This window comes from Mastigoproctus giganteus, chromosome 13 (assembly GCF_048544385.1).
Source record: "Mastigoproctus giganteus isolate SK-2022 chromosome 13, ASM4854438v1, whole genome shotgun sequence".
Taxonomy (NCBI): Eukaryota; Metazoa; Arthropoda; class Arachnida; order Uropygi; family Thelyphonidae; genus Mastigoproctus; species Mastigoproctus giganteus.
Window position 1 is genome coordinate 165,462,392 of NC_143587.1, and position 20,429 is coordinate 165,482,820.

The window sequence follows — 20,429 nt, forward strand, 5'->3', positions numbered from 1 at the left end:
ATTGAAATTAAATCGAAATCATAACTCAGACCAGAGCAGCAAAGCAAAAGGCTCAAGCTAATGGGAGTGCTGTGGCTCAGAGGAGAACTGAGGGGGGGCAGTTGCCCTCTGAATCACAGCCTTTTAAAATGCACTATTTGCTTGATGTTTGTGGAGCAGTCAGGTACGGGACATGATACTGCCATGGGGGATATCTTTGTATGTGTGCGATGCAAGGAGTGTAAGGAAATCAGGCGACAACTCAGCGTTGCTGTGGGCCTATGTGAGAGCTTGAAGGATGGGGGTGGATGCCCTCGAAGGATTAAAAGTGAGGGCCCATCAAGCTCTCAGCTGCCCACACCAATGATAGAGCTTGCACTTGGGCATCACGCAACACAGCGGCAACTCCCAAGGTAGATTGCACTGGTGCCAAAGGAACTAGTAGTTGTTGGTGACTATTGTCAGGGAAACGGGAAACATGCTTTGTAAAAAGGATAGGTGGAACAGGACCGAGGTATGTCTGCCAGGGGCAAAGGTTGATGACGTTGTGCGGATATCATCTTTTAAGGGCACAAAAGGTGATATAGTTGTACACGTTGGCACTAATGATATTAAGAATAGGAGACCGGCAGAATTACTTAACAAGTACAGGTCACTGTTGAAAAAAAGCCGTGAGTTAGGGTTGAATTTGAAAATGTCTGCAATTCTGCCCAGACATGATAGGAGGGATTTTTTGATGAGAGCCCTGTCAATCAATTCGGCCCTGGAAAGATTGTGCAAGGTTCAAGGGGTAGACTTTTTTTCAGCCTGGTCTGTACTTGTTAACAGGAGAGACTGCTTCTACAGGGATGGGATACACTTAAATAGAAAGGGTGCAAGAATGTTTGCTGATGCTATAGAGGCAGAGTAAGGAGGGTCGGAAAACTGCTAGATTGGGGGGATACAAGGACTAATAGATTAACAGTAGCCACTGGCAGAGGTGAAAGTGATTCTTGCACTGCTTCTATTGAAATGAGCAGCAGATTGGAAAATAAGATGCAGGATATTTCAGAGACTGCTGGGAGTCATTGGGGTACAAGTAAACACATGGGTTGTGTTAGGGTAGCTAAGAAAAAGAACCGGTGCATGTATACTTGCGTGTACACCAGTGCTAGGAGTTTGGTAAATAAATTTGATGAATTTGAGGTATTGCTCAAAGCATCAAAGCCGGATATTGTTGGGATATCAGAGACGTGGTGTCACACAGATATAAGTAATGCAGAACTGGAATTTGGGGAGTACAATGTCTACAGAAAGGATAGACAGGATAGGAAGGGAGGAGGGGTTATGCTATTAGTTAAGAAACACATAAAATTGAAAAGGAAGTGAAGCTAGTCGACATCGCTGGACAGTGCAGTGTCGAGTCAGTTTGGTGTGACATAAGCATTGGGAGATCAAAATTGAGAGTAGGAAAGTGCTATAGGACTAATGACTCTGATAACTATATAATAAGAAACTGTACAGCGAAATAGTGGGCCAGTAAATCAGAGAGTCTTATAATGGGAGATTTTAATTTCCCAAATATGGAATGGAATTTGTGGGTTGGTCATTCACACACTAGCAAGGCTTTTGTGGATTTATTGGATGATTGTTTTCTAAATCAGCATGTTTGGGAAGCAGATAGAGAGAGTAATACTCTTGATTTGATTATCAGTAGTGATTCTTCATGCATTAAGAATCTGCAGATACAGGAACCACTAGGTGGCAGTGATCACAGTGTGGTGAAGTGGGATTTACTCAAGGCGGTAACTACCATCAGGGGTAAAGGGAAGGGTTATTGCTTTCGTAAAGGCGACTATGATGGTCTGAGACAGTATTTAAATTCTGTACAGTGGGACCAACTGATGATGTTACCAACAGCAAACTCAAAATGGGAAGCGTTCAAAGAACTTATCTTGGAAGCTACTAGGCTTTACATACAACTAAGAAATATTGTTCAAGGTTCAGGCCTAAATGTATGTCAGATGAACTAATGAGACATATGGCAGAGAAGAAAAAGCATATGACACATATAAATTAACATGTGACACAGAAGCCAATGATAGGTACAAGTTGATCTGTAACCAAGTTACAGAGGAGGTTAGGAAGGTGAAGGCAGATTACGAGAAATCTTTGGCAAGGGATGCAAAGAAAAACAGCAAGGTGTTCTTTACTTATGTAAACTCTAGAAGGAAGGGGATGAATCAGATTGGTTCAGTTGATATCGATGGTTCAACTGTTCATGATCCTGCTCAGGTAGCTAATAAACTAAATCAATATTTTGCATCTACATTCACACATGAGGAGTTATTCAGGAAGGGGAATGCCATAGATGAAGTAAACACTGGCAGTGAGCTAGATGATCTTGTAATAATTGAGAGTAAAGTGGAGGAGAAATTGTTGAAAATAAATACAAGAAAGGCACCTGAGGTGGATGGGATCTATACAGTTATATTAAAGGAGGCAGCAAAGGAAGTAAGCAATCCGTTAGCCATAATTATGAGAGCTTCCTTGGACCCAGAGGAGGTACCCACAGACTGGAGATGTGCAAATGTAACCCAAGTTCACAAAGGAGGTTCAAAGGCTGACACAAGTACAAATTTGTAATTATAGACCTGTGAGTTTAACTTCTGTTCCAGCAAAATTAATGGAAGCACTGGTTAAAGAAGCACTGCAGGATCATCTTGACAAGATTTCAGTTATAGCTCAGACACAGCATGGTTTTATTAAGGGTAGGTCTTGCCTGACCAATTTGATTGGATACTATGATGTAGTCACAAAAGAATTGGATGCAGGGAATAACTTTGATATTATATATTTGGATCTTAGAAAGGCTTTTGATACTTTTACACATGGAAGACTGCTGCACAAATTGGAGCAGTGTGGCATTTGAGGTATATTGCTGCTATGGATAAAGGGGTGATTGAGTGGCAGAAGACAGAGTGGTAATTAATGGACACTGCTCATCATGGACTAATGTTATTAGTGGAGTCCCTCAGGGTTCAGTGTTGGGTCCATTGTTGTTTTCTGTATTTATAAATAATATTGATGATGGTATATCAAGCTTAATGTCCAAGTTTGCAGACGATACAAAGGTTGGCAGGGTTGTTAAGGAAGCTACTGATACTATGCTGCTGCAACAGGATCTGGAAAGGTTGAGGAGATGAGCTGAGAGGTGGCAAATGAAGTTTGACATTGACAAATGTAAAGTACTACATATGGGAAACAGCAACCCCAGAGCAATGTATCAACTCTGTGGTACTAAACTAACAGTGGCAGGGAATGAAAAGGACCTGGGGTTAATTTTGCAGGCAGATATGAAGTTCTCTGAGCAGTGCGGACGGGTGCAAGAGTAGCTCATGGTGTCTTATCAATGATATACAGGAATTTTTGTAGCAGGGATAGGGAGGTGATTCTTCCCTTGTATAAGGCAATGGTCAGGCCGCATCTTTAGTACTGTATACAGGTCTGGAGGTGTGATTTCAAGAAGGATATAGAGCTGCTGAAACGCGTACAGAGAAGGGCAACAAGGTTAGTGAACGGAACGAAGGGTTGCTCTTATGAAGGAAGGCTTAAGTTTTGCAAATTACAGTTTCTGGAGACTATGCACCGGCGAGGTGATCTGATATAGGTGTACAAAGCCTTGAATGGTTTGGGCATGCTCAATGCTGATGGAATATTTTCTCTTGCTCAGAATAATCACCTGAGTGGGCATAAATTCAAATTGCGGAAACACAGATCTAGGATAGATGTGTGGAAATTTGACTTTAGCCAGCGGGGAGTTGGGTGGTGGAACAGACTTCTGTCCCTTGTCATGGAAGTTGATAGCCTAAATGAATTTAAGGCTCAGTTGGACAGGTATTTCGAACGAACGGAGGGGTGAAGTGCATTAGCATTAGTAGAGGCATTTGATGCAAGAAAGCAAGCTTATGCAGCATCAGCCAAAAAAAAAAAAAAATAAAATAAAAATAAAAAAAAAGAAACCACTTCCTCTTCACCCCTCTGTTCGTTCAAAATACCTGTCCAGCTGAGCTTCTTTGTTGTTCGGTTTTAGGAGCATTAGCAACCAAGGCCATATTGCTCCGGGATATGCAATGGTCATTTCCGCATCCTCCGTATTTGGTGTTCACGGGCTCGAACCCCGATCTAATCAAGAAACGTCTGCTACGCACTGCTGCTCCTTTCTACCTGGCTACGGAGGCGCCTCCAGCTGAGCCTTAAACTTATTTAGGCTATCAACTTCCACGACGAGGGATGGAAGTCTGTTCCACCAACCAACCACCCGCTGGCTAAAGGCAAATTTCCGCACATCTATCCTACATCTGTCTTTCCTCAATTTGAATTTATGCCCTCTCAGGTGATTATTCTGAGCGAGAGGAAGAATCCCATCAGCACTGAGAATGCTCAAACCATTCAAGGCTTTATACACCTCTATCAGATCACCTCGCTGGTGCCTAGTCTCCAGACACTGTAATTTGCAAAACTTAAGCCTTTCTTCGTAAGAGCACCCCTTTGTTCCATTCAGTAATCTTGTTGCCCTTCTCTGTACTTTCCAGCAGCTCTACATCCTTCTTGAAATGAGGCCCCCAGACCTGTATACAGTACTCTAGGTATGGCCTGACCATTGCCTTATACAAGGGAATAATCACCTCCTTATCCCTGCTAGAAAAATTCCTATATATCATTGACAATACTCCATGAGCTACTCTTGCAGCCCATATCTGCAAGGTCCCTTTCATTCTCTACCACTGTCAGTGTAGTACCACAGAGTTGATACACAGCTCTGGGGTTGCTGTTTCCCATGTGTAGTACTTTACATTTGTCAATGTTAAACTTCATTTGCCACCTCTCAGCCCATCTGCTCAACCTTTCCAGATCCTGTTGCAGCAGCATAGTGTCAGTAGTGTCCATGACAACCCTGCCTACCTTTGTATCGTCTGCAAACTTTGACATTAAGCTTGATATACCATCATCAATATCACTTATGAATACAGAAAACAATAATGGACCCAACACTGAGCCCTGAGGGACTCCATTAATAATATTTGTCCACGACGAGCAGTGTCCATTGATTACCACTCTCTGTCTTCTCCCCCTCAGCCACCCCTTTATCCATAGCAGCAATTTGCCTCCAATGTCACACTGCTCCAATTTGTGCAGCAGTCTTCCATGTGCAACAGTATCAAAAGCCTTTCTAAGTTCCAAGTATATAATATCAAAGTTATTCCCTGCATCCAGTTCCATTGTGACTGCATCATAGTATCCAATCAAATTGGTCAGGCAAGACTTCGCCTTAACAAAACCATGCTGTGTCCGAGCTATAACTGAAGTCTTGTCTAAATGATCCTGCAGTGCTTCTTTAACTAGTGCTTCCATTTATTTTCCTGGAACAGAAGTTAAACTCACAGGTCTATAATTACTTGTGTCAGCCTTTGATCCTCCTTTGTGAATTGGGGTCACATTTGCACATCTCCGGTCTATGGGTACCTCCCCTGAGTCCAAGGAAGCTCTCATAATTATGGCTAAGGGTCTGCTTACTTCCTCTGCTGCCTCCTGTAATATAACTGGATAGATCCCATCCACCCCGGGTGCCTTTCTTGTGTTTATCTTCAACAATTTATCCTCCACTTTACTCTTAGCTATTACAAGATTCTCTAGCTTACTGCTAGAGTTGAATACACCTCTGCCTTTCCCCTCGCTAAATAACTCCTCATGTGTGAATGTCGATGCAAAATATTCATTTAGTTTGTTAGCTACCTGAGCAGGATCATCAACAGTTGACCCATCGATATCAAGTGGTCCAATCTGATACATCCCCTTCCTTCTAGAGTTTACATAAGTAAAGAACTCTTTGCTGTTTTTCTTTGCATCCCTTGCCAAAGATTTCTCGTAATCTGCCTTCGCCTGCCTAACCTCCTTTGTAACTTGGTTACAGATCAAATTGTATCTATCATAGGCTTCTGTGTCATGTGTTAATTTGTATGTATCCCATGCATGTTTCTTCTCTGCCATATGCCTCATCAGTTCATCTGACATCCATTTAGGCCTACCTTGAACAATATTTCTTGGTTGGTATGTAAAGCCTAGTAGCTTCCAAGATAAATTCTTTGAATGCTTCCCATTTTGCATTTGCTGTTGGTAACATCATTAGTTGGTCCCACTGTATAGAATTTAAATACTGTCTCAGTCCATCGTAGTCACCTTTAAGAAAGCAATAACCCTTCCCTTTACCCCTAATGGTAGTTACCTCTTTGAGTAAATCCCACTTCAGCACACTGTGATCAATGCCACCTAGTGGTTCATTTATCTGCAGATTCTTAATGCATGAAGAATCACTGCTGATAATCAAATCAAGAGTATTCCTCCCTCTAGTTGCCTCCCGAACATGCTGATGTAGAAAACAATCATCCAATAAATCCACAAAAGCCTTGCTAGTGTGTGAGTGACCATCCCCCAAATTCTAGTCAATATCTGGGAAATTAAAATCTCCCATTATAAGACTCTCTGATTTACGGTCCCACTCTATTTCCCTGTACAGTTTCTTATTAGTGTTAATATTAGTATTAGTAACGGCCGTGTGGTGTAAGAAAGCCTATGGCTTATGCTGCACCAGCCAAAAAAAAAAAAAAAAATCCGAACAAAACAATGATAAAAACAAAAATTAAATAAATAAATAAATAATAATAATTAATAAACAAATAAAAATAATAAAATGAAATAAAAAATAAATAAAGAGGAATTTAATCCTATCATCCTATGTGCTTCCCTTACCCGAAAGTACTATCCAGATGACCTTTGAATTTCCCCAAACTATCGGCCTCTACCACCCACGAAGGCAACTTATTCCAGTAATTTTTAACTCGCTGGCTAAAATAAAACTTCCTGCAGTCCAATCTAAACATTCCCCCCCGTAACTTGAATTTATGTCCCCTAGTTCTAGCATCATTTATAATCTTGAAAATTTTGTCCTCATTCATTTTACTGATGCCTCTCAGAGCCTTAAACACCTCAATCAAATCTCCTCTAAGGTGTCTAGTTTCCAAACTCTGCAACCCACATATTCGAAGTCTTTCTTCATAAGGACGCCCTTTTGCCGATCTCACCAGGCGAGTTACCCTTCTTTGCACCCTTTCAAGAAGCTCGATGTCTTTCTTTAGGTGTGGTCTCCATACTTGAACACAGTATTCCAAGTGAGGTCTAACATAGGCCTTATATAATGGGATTATCACGTCCCTATCTCTACTTGCAAAAGTTCGATAGATCATCGATAGGACACCATGGGCCTTTCTTGCAACCTGTTTACAATGCTCAGAGAATTTCATGTCTGACCGTATCGTAACACCCAAGTCCCTTTCCTCCAGTACTGGGTTTAGTTGAACTGCACCAAGTGAATAAGTTATTTTGGGATTACTGTTTCCCAGGTGTAATACCTTACACTTTGTTGGATTAAAGCACAGCTGCCATTTTTCTGACCATTCCTGAAGTCTATCTAGGTCTCTCTGAAGAAGCTCAGCTTGACAGTGATCATTAACTACTCTACCAATTTTAACATCATCTGCAAATTTAGACATCACGCCCTCTATCCCTTCATCAATGTCGTTTATGAAAATTAAAAACAACAGTGGTCCTAATACTGATCCTTGGGTAACCCCACTTCTTACATCAACCCAATCTGAGGAATAGCCATTTATCACAACCCTCTGCCTCCTGCCCTGAAGCCATCCTTCTATCCATCTAAGGATTTTCCCAGTGATTCCAACCTGTTCCAACTTATAAAGCAACCGCTCATGTGGGACTGAGTCAAAAGCTTTGCTGAAATCTAAATAAACAATGTCGAAATTATTCCCTAAATCCAGCTCGTGAGTGACCCTTTCGAAATAGCGAACCAGATTTGTTAAACATGATTTTCCCTTTACAAAACCATGCTGAGTATCCTTGAGAATTTCAATTCGATCCAAATGATCCTGAATTCCACCCTTGATCATTGCCTCCATGATTTTCCCTACTACTGAAGTCAGACTGACAGGTCGATAATTTCCCACTTCACTTTTAGAGCCACCCTTATGTATGGGAGATACATTTGCACTTTTCCAATCCAAGGGAATCTCCCCAGAGTCTAGTGATGCTCGCATAACCAGCCTCAGTGGTTCAATGCACTCGCTTGCCGCCTCTCTCAAGATTATAGGGTATATTCCATCAACTCCAGGAGCCTTACTTGTCTGTAGGCTTGACAGTTTTTTCATTAAATAATCTTGCAAAATTTCAATATCATTAATTACATATTTTTTAACTTCGCTCCCACAATTTCCCATTGCCACAAAAGGCTTTTCATTTGTAAATATCGATGCAAAATAACTGTTGAGTTCATCTGCAACGGCAGCTGGTGTATTTATTACTATCCCCTTTCCCTTACGTAAAGGTCTGATCTGGTTTGTCCTGCTCTTCTTGGCATTTATATATGTGAAGAATTCTTTATCCCCCCCTCTTTGCTCTGTTTGCTAGTGATTTCTCATAAACTGCCTTTGCCTGTCGAACCTTTTCTGTGGCTCTATTACACATCACCTTGTAGCTGTTATAGGCTTCAGTACTTTTTATTGCTCTGTAACTTTTCCATGCCACCTTTTTCTGCTCAAGTAATGTGGCAACTTCACTATTCATCCAACTTGGAACCCTTCTCGTGGAGTATTTTTTTAATGGTATATACGCATTCAAGGCATCTGTGATTAATGTTTTAAAAGCGTACCACAGTTCAATTGTATTCATTCTCTGCGTGATATCTACCCAGTTAATAGAGGCCATGTAGTACCTTAAGGCATCGTAATTTCCTTTTCTGAAATTAAAACCCATTCCTTTGCCTTTTACTTCTGCTACCTCTCTCGTCATCATCCACCGTAGAACTCCATGATCACTTCCTGCTACTGGTTCCTCTACTGTCAGCCCTGTTATGTCATCTGATTCATGGGTGATGATGAGGTCTAGGATATTCTTTTCTCTAGTACTTTCCCTGACATGTTGATACAAATAACAGTCATCTAGTTGATTTAAAAATTTTGTTCCCCATGTCAAATTTCCTTCCCATTTACTCCAATCAATTTGTGGCAAATTGAAATCACCCATAATAAGGCATTGACGCTTACTTGCCCATTCCATTTGCATGTAGAGGCTTTTGTCATAGTCTTCACAATCACCTGGTCTGTAGATTACTCCTACTCGCATCTTATTATACTCATCAGAGTCATTAGGCCTATAGCACACTCCTACTCTCAAATTTGATCTCCCAATGCTTATGTCACACCAAACTGACTCGACACTGCACTGTCCAGCGATGTCCACTGGCTTCACTTCCTTGGATTTTATGTATTTCTTAACTAATAGCATAACCCATCCTCCCTTCCTATCCTGTCTATCCTTTCTGTAGACATTGTACTTCCCAAATTCCAGTTCTGCATTCCTTATATCTGTGTGACACCACGTCTCTGATATCCCAACAATATCTGCCTTTGATGTTTTGAGCAATACCTCAAATTCATCAAATTTATTTACCAAACTCCTAGCATTGGTGTACACGCAAGTATACATGCACCTATTTCTATTCTTAGCTACCCTAACACAACCCATGTGTTTACTTGTACCCCAATGACTCCCAGCAGTCTCTGAAATATCCTACATCTTGTTTTTCAGGCTTCTGCTCATTTCAATAGAAGCAGTGCAAGAATCTCTTTCACCTCTGCCAGTGGCTACTGTTAATCTATTCATCTTTGTATCCCCCCCCAAGCTAGCAGTTTTCCGACCCACCTAACACTGCCTCGATAGCATCAGCAAATATTCTTGCACCCTTAAGTGTATCCCATCCCTGTAGAAGCAGTCTCTCCTGTTAACAAGTACAGTGCAGGCTGAAAAAAATTCTACCCCTTGAGCCTTGCACAATCTTTCCAGGGCCGAATTGATCGCCAAGGCTCTCATCATATATTCGCTCCTATCGTGTCTAGGCAGAATTGCAGACACTTTCAGTTCAACCCTATTTCACGGCTTTTTTTCAACAGTGACCTGTACTTGTTAAGCAATTCTGCCGGTCCGCTACTCTTGATATCATTAGTACCAACGTGTACAACTATATCATCTTTTGTGCCCTTAAAAGATGATATCTGCTCTACAACGTCATCAACCTTTGCCCCTGGCAGACATACCCTGGTCCTGTTCCACCTATCCTTTTTACAAAGCATGTTTCCCGTTTCCCTGACAATAGAGTCACCAACAAGTACTAGTTCATTTGGGACCAGCGCATTCTCCCTTGGGGGTTGCCGCTGTGTTGCGCGATGACCAAGTGCAAGCTCTGGCGATGATGTGGGCAGCTGAGAGCTTGATGGGCCCCTCAATTTAGTTCCTTCGAGGGCATCCACCCTGTTCTTCACGCTCTCATGTAGGCCCATAAGAACGCTGAGTTGTTGCCTGATTTCGATACACTCCTCTGCATCGCGCACACACAAAGACATCCCACATGGCAATATCATGTCCCGTACCTGAATGCTCCACAAACATCATGGGAGGGTTTTTTTTTTTTTTTTGGCTGAAGCTGCATAAGCTTGCTTTCTTGTATCATATGCCTCTACTAATGCTAATGCTAATCATCTGTGCCTTTGTTTCCCAGGTTGTGCTTGGTGTGTAGTTGTTGCCGACGTAGTCTTTTTATTTAATAATCACACATCATATTGTTCAGATATTTAAAAATAGGCTACAATGATAAAACTCCCCCCCCCCATGTGAAAGTGTTCCCAAGTCCCTGAAGTTAGACATATGTACATGCTGAGTTGCCTCACAGCACTTTTTCAGATTAGTTCTGTATTTATTCACCAGATTCATTTGCTATTAATGATGTTCCGACATGAATAAAAATGCTCTTTACCTTACCCACTTTCTTCCAAATATAAAATAAAATAAATAAATTGGCAACCTACTAGTAACAAGGTTTTGGCTCCTTTTCTAGAAGACATACTTTGGTTCTAATCACCTATCTTTATTGAAAAAAATGCTACGTTTCTGTGAAAATTATAAACCTGTGATAAAACTGTCCTTTTTTTCACCCAGAGCAGTTTGCATTTGATCACTTTCCTCCTAGAGAGTCTGAATCTATGGTACGTCACCTGGCAGATCATTCAATACTTGAGTCATGATGAGTACCCAGGGTATCTACTCATTTTCTCAATTCAGTTATGCCAAGTTTTTATTTTAGATCAGTACATTCTTTTCATCTGGCAGACAGAAGACTTTCATTAATTGAAATAAGATTTATTCTAGATTGACCTTTGAATATATACCCCAGATTGTACTGTCAGTGAACTCATGACTTACAGGGAGGCTAATTTTATTTCTGTCTGAATCATGATATGATCTGTGAAGCATCCAAACTGAACCTTGTGGCAACCATTATTAATCCTGCAGTAGTATCACATGGGCTGACTGACTCTGCAGTTAAATATTTATTGCTGGTAACTTGCTTACTGGGGATTGTTGTTTGTTACTTTTTGTACATTCTTATTGGTATCTTTAGTCTTGTGTTTGTGCTACTGTTTGGACTAATTCATATAATTTTGAATAATCTGTTAAAGTCTAAGAGACTGTGCAGTATCATATATGCTACTTCATTTTGATTGTCCACAATGTAGTGGAACACTTTTTTTTTTGATCATAGTAGTAGGTTATATATTTCAGTTTTTTGTTTTACTTGTTATATTAAAATGATTTTTGTCTCATTATTATTGTTATAATTATTATTATTAGTGAAGTGAGAAGTCACTCTTTCTTGTCATCAGGCTTGTTAGATTGGCTCCTGGATTGACGAGGAATGAAAACTACTGAAACTTTTTTTTTTTTTTTTTTAACTATTAATTTTGAATTTCATTGAATTCGTGCAAATTTTTGTAGGTGCTTTGGGGTAGCTGGACAGTAATTGGGCCAAAGTATAGATTCTTTTTTGCTGGAGATACAGGATACTGTGAATGCTTTAAACAGATTGGTCAGATGTATGGGCCTTTTGATTTATCAGCTATTCCAATTGGAGCTTATGAACCTAGGTAAGCAATTCTTTTGTTACCAGTTAATTTAATTTTAACTGTTATAATGACAGTGAAGTTCACTCCATTTAAACATGATAAAATTTGTAATTTAATGGATTAAAAATTAATTAATATATGGCCATATATTTCAGAATATAGTTTGCTGTCTTCTTAGTGGCATTTTGGAATAATATAGACTGTAGAGATAAGACATATACTTACATCTGATCTAGCATAGAGCACAAAACCAAAATCTGAAATTTCTGTGGAGCTACAGTTATTGATTAAAGGCAGGAATTAAGCATTAATGGGAATTAATACAAATTGCATTACATTGTTGATAAAATACTAATTTATCACAATGGTCTGAAGTTATATAGTATGAATCAGAGCTGTAATACTCAATATGTTCTATGTTGATAATAATATTAGTAAATTAATAAGAGGAGTTTACCTCAATATAGTACGTGGAACACTTCCGTATGATACCCTCCAGAAATTAAAACGGAAAAAACGAAAAAATCGACAACTTACCGGTACATTAAAGTAAATAATTAAATAATTAAAGTAAAATATAAATAATTAAATAATCAATTTAACACAATTCAAAATCAATTCAAAACAATTAAAATTCAAATTAACGCAATTAAAAGAATCTAACGAAAATATTCAAAACGATTTTCCTTCCTCAGCTTTCGAGGTGGTAAATTATAATTTAATCCTTTGGATAAAAGTGAAATCTGGTCCTGCGATAGTGTACGTGAGGAAAGATTTGTAACCTGTTGACATGTTGGTTCGTTGGATACTGGGTGAGGGGGTGTTCGTGAACTAGCCGACATATTCTGTGGTAGTGCGTTATGTGTCTGTGGGGGGGATGTCACCCAACTCGTGTGAACTTGGTCGCAAGCTCGCGACAATGTGTTAGAATTCGCATGAACGTGTCTTGAACTATTCGTTAATGTTTGCAACTTATTAACGTGTCTGTTTTTTATTTCTGAGGCTTGTGCTTCCCGTCGCAAATCTATGGAGGTCTTCAATACAGACCAATCGTTCGGATGTAGATAATTTTTTAATTTATTGCGAAGCTTCCTAACCTGGGAAAGGTATTTTTGTTTATCCGAATATTGAGATTTTAAGGCAAGCTTAACAATATTACGTGATGTCGCCCAGTGATAGTTGTTTTATGCCTGAAATTTTTTGATTTAAATTCACCCTGGCAAACTTCGGAACGATGTTGTTTTGAAGGCAATATTTTAGGAAAGAAATATGGTAACTTTGGGCCGAGTACCTTAGTGTAGATTTAATGTAATTTTGTACCAAGCCATTCAAAAAATCTCCCATAATTGTGTGTATCGATTGTATACTACTGGAGAGACAGGAAGTGAATGAAATAGTCAATAAGAGTTTGAAAATTAATTAGATAGTATGAATCAGAGCTATAATACTCAATATGTTCTACGTTGTTAATAATATTAGTAAATTAATAAGAGGAGTTTACCTCAATATAGTACGTGGAACACTTCCGTATAATACCCTCCAGAAATTAAAACGGAAAAAACGAAAAAATCGACAACTTACCGGTACATTAAAGTAAATAATTAAATAATTAAAGTAAAATATAAATAATTAAATAATCGATTTAACACAATTCAAAATCAATTCAAAACAATTAAAATTCAAATTAACGCAATTAAAAGAATCTAACGAAAATATTCAAAACGATTTTCCTTCCTTAATTTACTAAGGTCTGAAGTTATGTATTTCCATCTGTGTCAGTCACTCTGAGGTTGGAAATATGTAATTATTTTTAAAATCATCATGGTTATTGAATTATTTTCTTACAAAACATAGTGTAATTTGTGTTACCTCCTGTCAGAAAGACATGACCCTTGACTTCTAACCTTAGTGAATTGCTTGATGAGTTTAACAGTAGGTGTGGGAAAAGAGAATGTAGCCCATGTAGTGCTTCCATTTAACGTGTCTTATATGCTCTTCCAATAAAAAAACTTCCTAAGAAGTTTCTCCATGAAATATTTTTGATCTTTTCAGACCTCTCTTTGTTCTAACCTTACTCTAAGGCAATACTGTCCGTCTAATCATTTACTGCAGCTCTCTAGAATTTTGCATATTGGTTTTGTGCTCTATATCAGAAAGATGTATGTTACTTACTGTGTCATTCTACATTTTATAATGCAATGCCAATGATGAGAAAGAAAATAATGCTCTGAATTGCATGCCCATGTATTTAATTTATATTCAAGGCCTCCTTGGCCAAAAGTGCAAAGTTACTTAAGTAACTTTGCACTTTGAGTGAGTGAGTATGGTTCAAGCCTGCATAATTGCTAAATACAGCCACTCCCTGACTTACGTAAGTCGGAATTTCCCTAAATGCTTATGCAGCACTCTCAACTATGCACGCTAAATTTAATTGAAGCAAAAAAGAAATGTTCGATGAACATGTAAATAGAATTATTTATTCAATTTGTTTATCTCATTCACAAGAAAAATTACAAAAGTGTGCAAAATTAGAAATATATTTCAAAATTATAAAATTACAAAAAGAGAGAGGAGACAGGCATAACATCAGCAAGTTTTACCTTTCGAGCATCATTGCCAGAATTAACTCTCCAGCTGATAAGCATGCTGCTGTGGAAGTTGAGGGCTGTGGAGATTTATAAGGGGTTTTTCCCAGCACATCACAAAATTTCTCTGCAGCTACAGAATTGGTGACTTCACTGCATACTTTAATGTTTTGGAAACCAGTGTGATGCTTCAACCTATTAAACCACCTGTTGCTTGCGACGAACTTGGCTTGGGGTTTCCTGTACTTATCCTTAATATCTTCATAAATACTTTTTGCTTTTGCTTGAATTGCCATTGGACTCATTACAAAATTCACCTACAAAATATATGTAAGGAATGATGGACACTTTAGTGGCAAACACATATACATAACAAACTCCTTGAAATTAAATCTGCACCGCAATTATGGGCCTCCAATTTACACAAAACAGACAAGAAGAGGTAGTCCTGGCCAGAGCCTGAATAGGCCACACTCATATGATCCATCTATTCCTGTTATCAGGTAATGACCCTCCGCAGTGCTTGCATTGCCACAGGCCACTCACAATAAAACACATACTCCTGGAATGCACCTTGTATAACAACTCTTGTCTAATTTCATTCATTTCTCTCTCAAACTTACATGAATTGTCACTTAGCCATATGATAGGCGAAAATTCAAACCTTACAGAATTTTTCTTCTTTCTGAAACAAATAGGTTTATATAACTGTTTCTAACTGCCTCCATAGAGCCAATAAAACTAGTATTAAATACTATGATAGGTACATTATGGCCTTTGCACCAGAAAAATCTAAACACAACAATTTTCCCTTCACTATTGCCGACCAGGCTAGCCGGGTGGGTAAAGTGCCTGCCTGGTAACCCAAAGGTCGCGGGTTTGATTCCCGCCTTGGGCTTGGATCAAAGTACTGCAAAAACCTTGGGAGGTGCATTATGGCTACAGAAGCCTATGCGCCAACAACTACAAAAAAAAAAAAAAAAACCTTCACCATTGTAATAAGTAAATAGGAATGAAGAGAAGATTCTGAAAATATTGTTTTTTATATGATTGAAAATTTCATTGAAGGGGAGCTCATTTCAGCATAATACCATAACGTAAAAACCCTCAGAATTCCAGTTATCGGTATTATCACAAATGCAATAAGATTGAGTTTACTACCCATTTATAATAGATTGCGCTAACAGTAAAGCCGAATAAACCGGAAAGTGCAAATTATTTTTATGGGTTTATTCCCTGGAACAGAAGTTAAACTAACAAGTCTGTAATTACCTGTGTTTCCCTTTGATCCTCCTTTGTGGATTGGGGTCACATTTGCACATCTCCAGTCCATGGGTACTTCCTCTGAGTCCAAGGAAGCTCTCATAATTATGGCTAAGGGTTAGTATTAGTAGCATTAGTAGAGGCATATGATGCAAGAAAGCAAGCTTATGCAGCATCAGCCAAAAAAAAAAAAACCCTTTCACTTCACCCCTCCATTCATTCGAAATACGTGTCCAGCTGAGCCTTAAATTTATTTAGGCTATCAACTTCCATGACAAGGGATGGAAGTCTGTTCCACCAACCAACTACCCGCTGGCTAAAGGCAAATTTCCGCACATCTACCCTACATCTGTCTTTCCTCAATTTGAATTTATGCCCTTCTTTATGGGTTTGATTACTTCCTTTGCTGCCTTCTTTAATATAACTGGATAGATCCTGTCCACCCCGGGTGCCTTTTTATGTTTATCTTCAACAATTTCTCCTCCATTTTCCTTTCAATTATTTACAAAATCATCCAGCTCACTGCCAGAGGTAGCGTTAGCATTAGCATTAATAGAGGCATTTGATGCAAGAAAGCAAGCTTATGCAGCATCAGCCAAAAAAAAAAAAAAAAAAAAATAAATAAATAAAAAATAACCACTTCCACTTCACACCTCTGTTCATTCGAAATACCTGTCCAGCTGAGCCTTAAACTTATTTAGGATATCAACTTCCACGACAAGGGATGGAAGTCTGTTCCACCAACCAACCACCCGTTGGCTAAAGGCAAATTTCCGCACATCTACCCTACATCCGTCTTTCCTCAATTTGAATTTATGCCCTCTCAGGTGATTATTCTGAGCAAGAGGAAGAATCCCATCAACATTGAGCATGCTCAAACCATTCAAGGCTTTATACACCTCTATCAGATCAACTCGCTGGTGTCTAGTCTCCAGACACTGTAATTTGCAAAACTTAAGCCTTTCTTCGTAAGATCACCCCTTTGTTCCATTCACTAATCTTGTTGCCCTTCTCTGTACTCGTTCCAGCATCTCTACATCCTTCTTGAAATGAGGCCTCCAGACCTGTATACAGTACTCTAGATGTAGCCTGACCATTATCTTATACAAGGGAATAATCACCTTCTTATCCCTGCTAGAAAAATCCCTATATATCATCGACAATACACCATGAGCTACACTGCCAGCCCGTCTGCACTGCTCAGAAAACTTCATATCTGCCTGCACAACCACCCCCAGGTCCCCTTCATTCTCTATCACTCTCAGTGTAGTAACACAGAGTTGATACATTGCTCTGGGGTTGCTGTTTCCCATATGTAGTAGTTTACATTTGTCAATGTTAAACTTCATTTGCCACCTCTCAGCCCATCTGTTCAACCTTTCCAGATCCTGTTGAAGTAGCGTAGTGTCCTGGAAAACCCTGCCAACCTTCGTATCGTCTGCAAACTCGGACATTAAGCTTGATATACCATCATCAATATCATTTATAAATACAGAAAACAATAATGGACCGAATACTGAACCCTGAGGGACTCCACTAATAACATTAGTCCACGATGAGCAGTGTCCATTGATTACCACTCTCTGTCTTCTCCCCCTCAACCACCCTTTTATCCATAGCAGCAATTTGCCTCCAATGCCACACTGCTCCAATTTGTGCAGCAGTCTTCCTTGTGCAACAGTATCAAAAGCCTTTCTAACATTCAAGTATATAATATCAAAGTTATTCTCTGCATCCAGTTCTTTTGTGACTGCATCATAGTATCCAATCGAATTGGTCAGGCAAGACTTCCCCTTAACAAAACCATGCTGTGTCTGAGCTATAACTGAAGTCTTGTCTGGATGATCCTGCAGTGCTTCCTTAACCAGTGCCTCCATTAATTTTCCAAGAACAGAAGTTAAACTAACAGGTCTATAATTACTTGTGTTGCCCTTTGATCCTCCTTTGTGAATTGGGGTCACATTTGCACATCTCCAGTCCATGGGTACTTCCCCTGAGTCCAAGGAAGCTCTCATAATTATGGCTAAGGGTTTGCTTACTTCCTTTGCTGCCTCCTTTAATATAACTGGATAGATTCCATCCACCCCAGGTGCCTTTCTTGTATTTATCTTGAACAATTTCTCCTCCACTTTACTCTCAGTTATTACAAGATTCTCTAGTTTACTGCCAGAGTTGAATACACCACTGGTATTCCCCTCGTTGAATAACACCTCATGTGTGAATGTCAATGCAAAATATTCATTTAGTTTGTTAACTACCTGAGCAGGATCATCAACAGTTGACACATCGATATCAAGTGAACCAATCTGATTCATCCCCTTCCTTCTAGAGTTTACATAAGTAAAGAACTCTTTGCTGTTTTTCTTTGCATCCCTTGCCAAAGATTTCTCATAATCTGCCTTCGCCTGCCTAACCTCCTTTGTAACATGGTTACAGATCAACTTGTATCTATCATAGGTTTTTGTGTTACGTGTTAATTTGTATGTATCCCATGCATTTTTCTTCTCTGCCATATGTCTCATTAGTTCATCTGACATCCACTTAGGCCTAAACCTTGAACAATATTTCTTAGTTGGTATGTAAAACCTAGTAGCTTCAAAGATAAGTTCTTTGAATGCTTCCCATTTTGAAGTTGCTGTTGGTAACATCATCTGTTGGTCCCACCGTATAGAATTTAAATACTGTCTCAGTCCATCGTAGTTGCCTTTACGAAAGCAATAACCCTTCCTCTTTACCCCTAATGGTAGTTACCTCTTTGAGTAAATCCCACTTCAGCACACTGTGATCACTGCCACCTAGTGGTTCATTTATCTGCAGATTCTTAATGCATGAAGAATCACTGCTGATAATCAAATCAAGAGTATTACTCCCTCTAGTTGCCTCCCGAACATGCTGATGTAGAAAACAATCATCCAATAAATCCACAAAAACCCTACTAGTGCGTGAGTAACCAGCCCCAAATTCCAGTCAATATCTGGGAAATTAAAATCTCCCATTGTAAGACTCTCTGATTTACTGGCCCATTCTATTTCCCTGTACAGTATCTCATTATACTCATCAGAGTCATTAGGCCTATAGCACACTCCTACTCTCAATTTTGATCTGCCAATGCTAATGTCACACCAAACTGACTCGACACTGCACTGTCCAGCAATGTCGAATGGCTTCACTTCCTTGGATTTTATGTATTTCTTAGCTAATAGCATAACCCCTTCCCCCTTCCTATCCTGTCTATCCTTTCTGTAGATATTGTACTCCCCAAATTCCAGTTCTGCATTCCTTATATCCGTGTGACACCACGTCTCTGAAATCCCCACAATATCTTCCTTTGATGTTTTGAGAAATACCTCAAATTCATCAAATTTATTTACTAAACTCCTAGCATTGGTGTACATGCAAGTATACATGCACCTGCTCTTTTTCTTAGCTACCCTACCACAACCCATGTGTTTACTTGTACCCCAATGATTCCCAGCAGTCTCTGAAATATCCTTTACCTTATTTTCCAGGCTGCGGCTCATTCTAGTAGAAGCAGTGCAAGAATCACTTTCGCCTCTGCCAGTGGCTACTGTTAATCTTGTATCCCCCCAAGATAGCAGTTTTCCCACCCACCTAACACTGCCTCGATAGCATCAGCAAACATTCTTGCACCCTTTCTATTTAAAAATTAGTGCCAGAGGTGAGTTATACTCACCTCTGGCATTCCCCTCCCTGAATAACTCCTAATGGGCGAATGTAGATGCAGAATACTCATTTAGTTTGTTAGCCACCTGAGCAGCATCATCAACAGTTGAACCATCAATATCCAATGGACCAATCTAATTCATCCCTTTCCTTCTAGAATTTACATAAGTTAAGAACTCTTTGTTGTTTTTATTGGCATTCTTTGCCATAATTTCATAATCTGCCTTTGCCTGCCTAATCTCCTTTGTGACTTGGTTACAGACCAGCTTGTATCTATCATTGGCTTCCATGTCACCCATTAATTTACATGTATTCCATGCATTTTTCTTCTCTGCCACATGTCTCATTAGTTCATCTGACATCCATTTAGGCCTAAACTTTGAACAATATTTCTTAGTTGGTATGTAACGCCTAGTAGCTTCCAAGATAATTTCTTTGAATGCTTCCCATTTTGAATTTGCTGTTGGTAACATCATCAGGTGGTCCCACCGTAATCACCTTTACAAAAGCAAAACCCCTTCCCTTTACCCCTGATGGTAGTTACCTCTTTGAGTAAATCTCACTTCAGCACACTGTGATCACTGCCACCTAGTGGTTCCTCTATCTGCAGATTCTTAATGCATGAAGAATCACTACTGATAATCAAATCAAGAGTATTGCTCCCTCTATTTGCTTCCCAAACATGCTGATTTAGAAAACAATCATCCAATAAATCCACAAAAGCCTTGCTAGTGTGTGAGTGACCAACCCACAAATTCCAGTCAATATCTGGGAAATTAAAATCTCCCATTATAAGACTCTCTGATTTACTGGCCCACTCTATTTCCCTGTACAGTTCCTTATTATACTC

The 20,429-nt window shown here is 39.3% G+C and overlaps 1 protein-coding gene across 1 annotated transcript in view; it reads left to right on the plus strand.

The window, feature by feature from the left end:
* LOC150076578 (N-acyl-phosphatidylethanolamine-hydrolyzing phospholipase D-like) overlaps positions 1-20,429 on the plus strand; it is a 167,798-nt gene that overhangs the window by 57,292 nt on the left and 90,077 nt on the right. Inside the window, exon 5 of the mRNA XM_090388027.1 lies at positions 11,920-12,068. Coding sequence (XP_090244153.1) covers positions 11,920-12,068 — 149 coding nt within the window. The remainder of the gene's footprint in view (positions 1-11,919; positions 12,069-20,429) is intronic.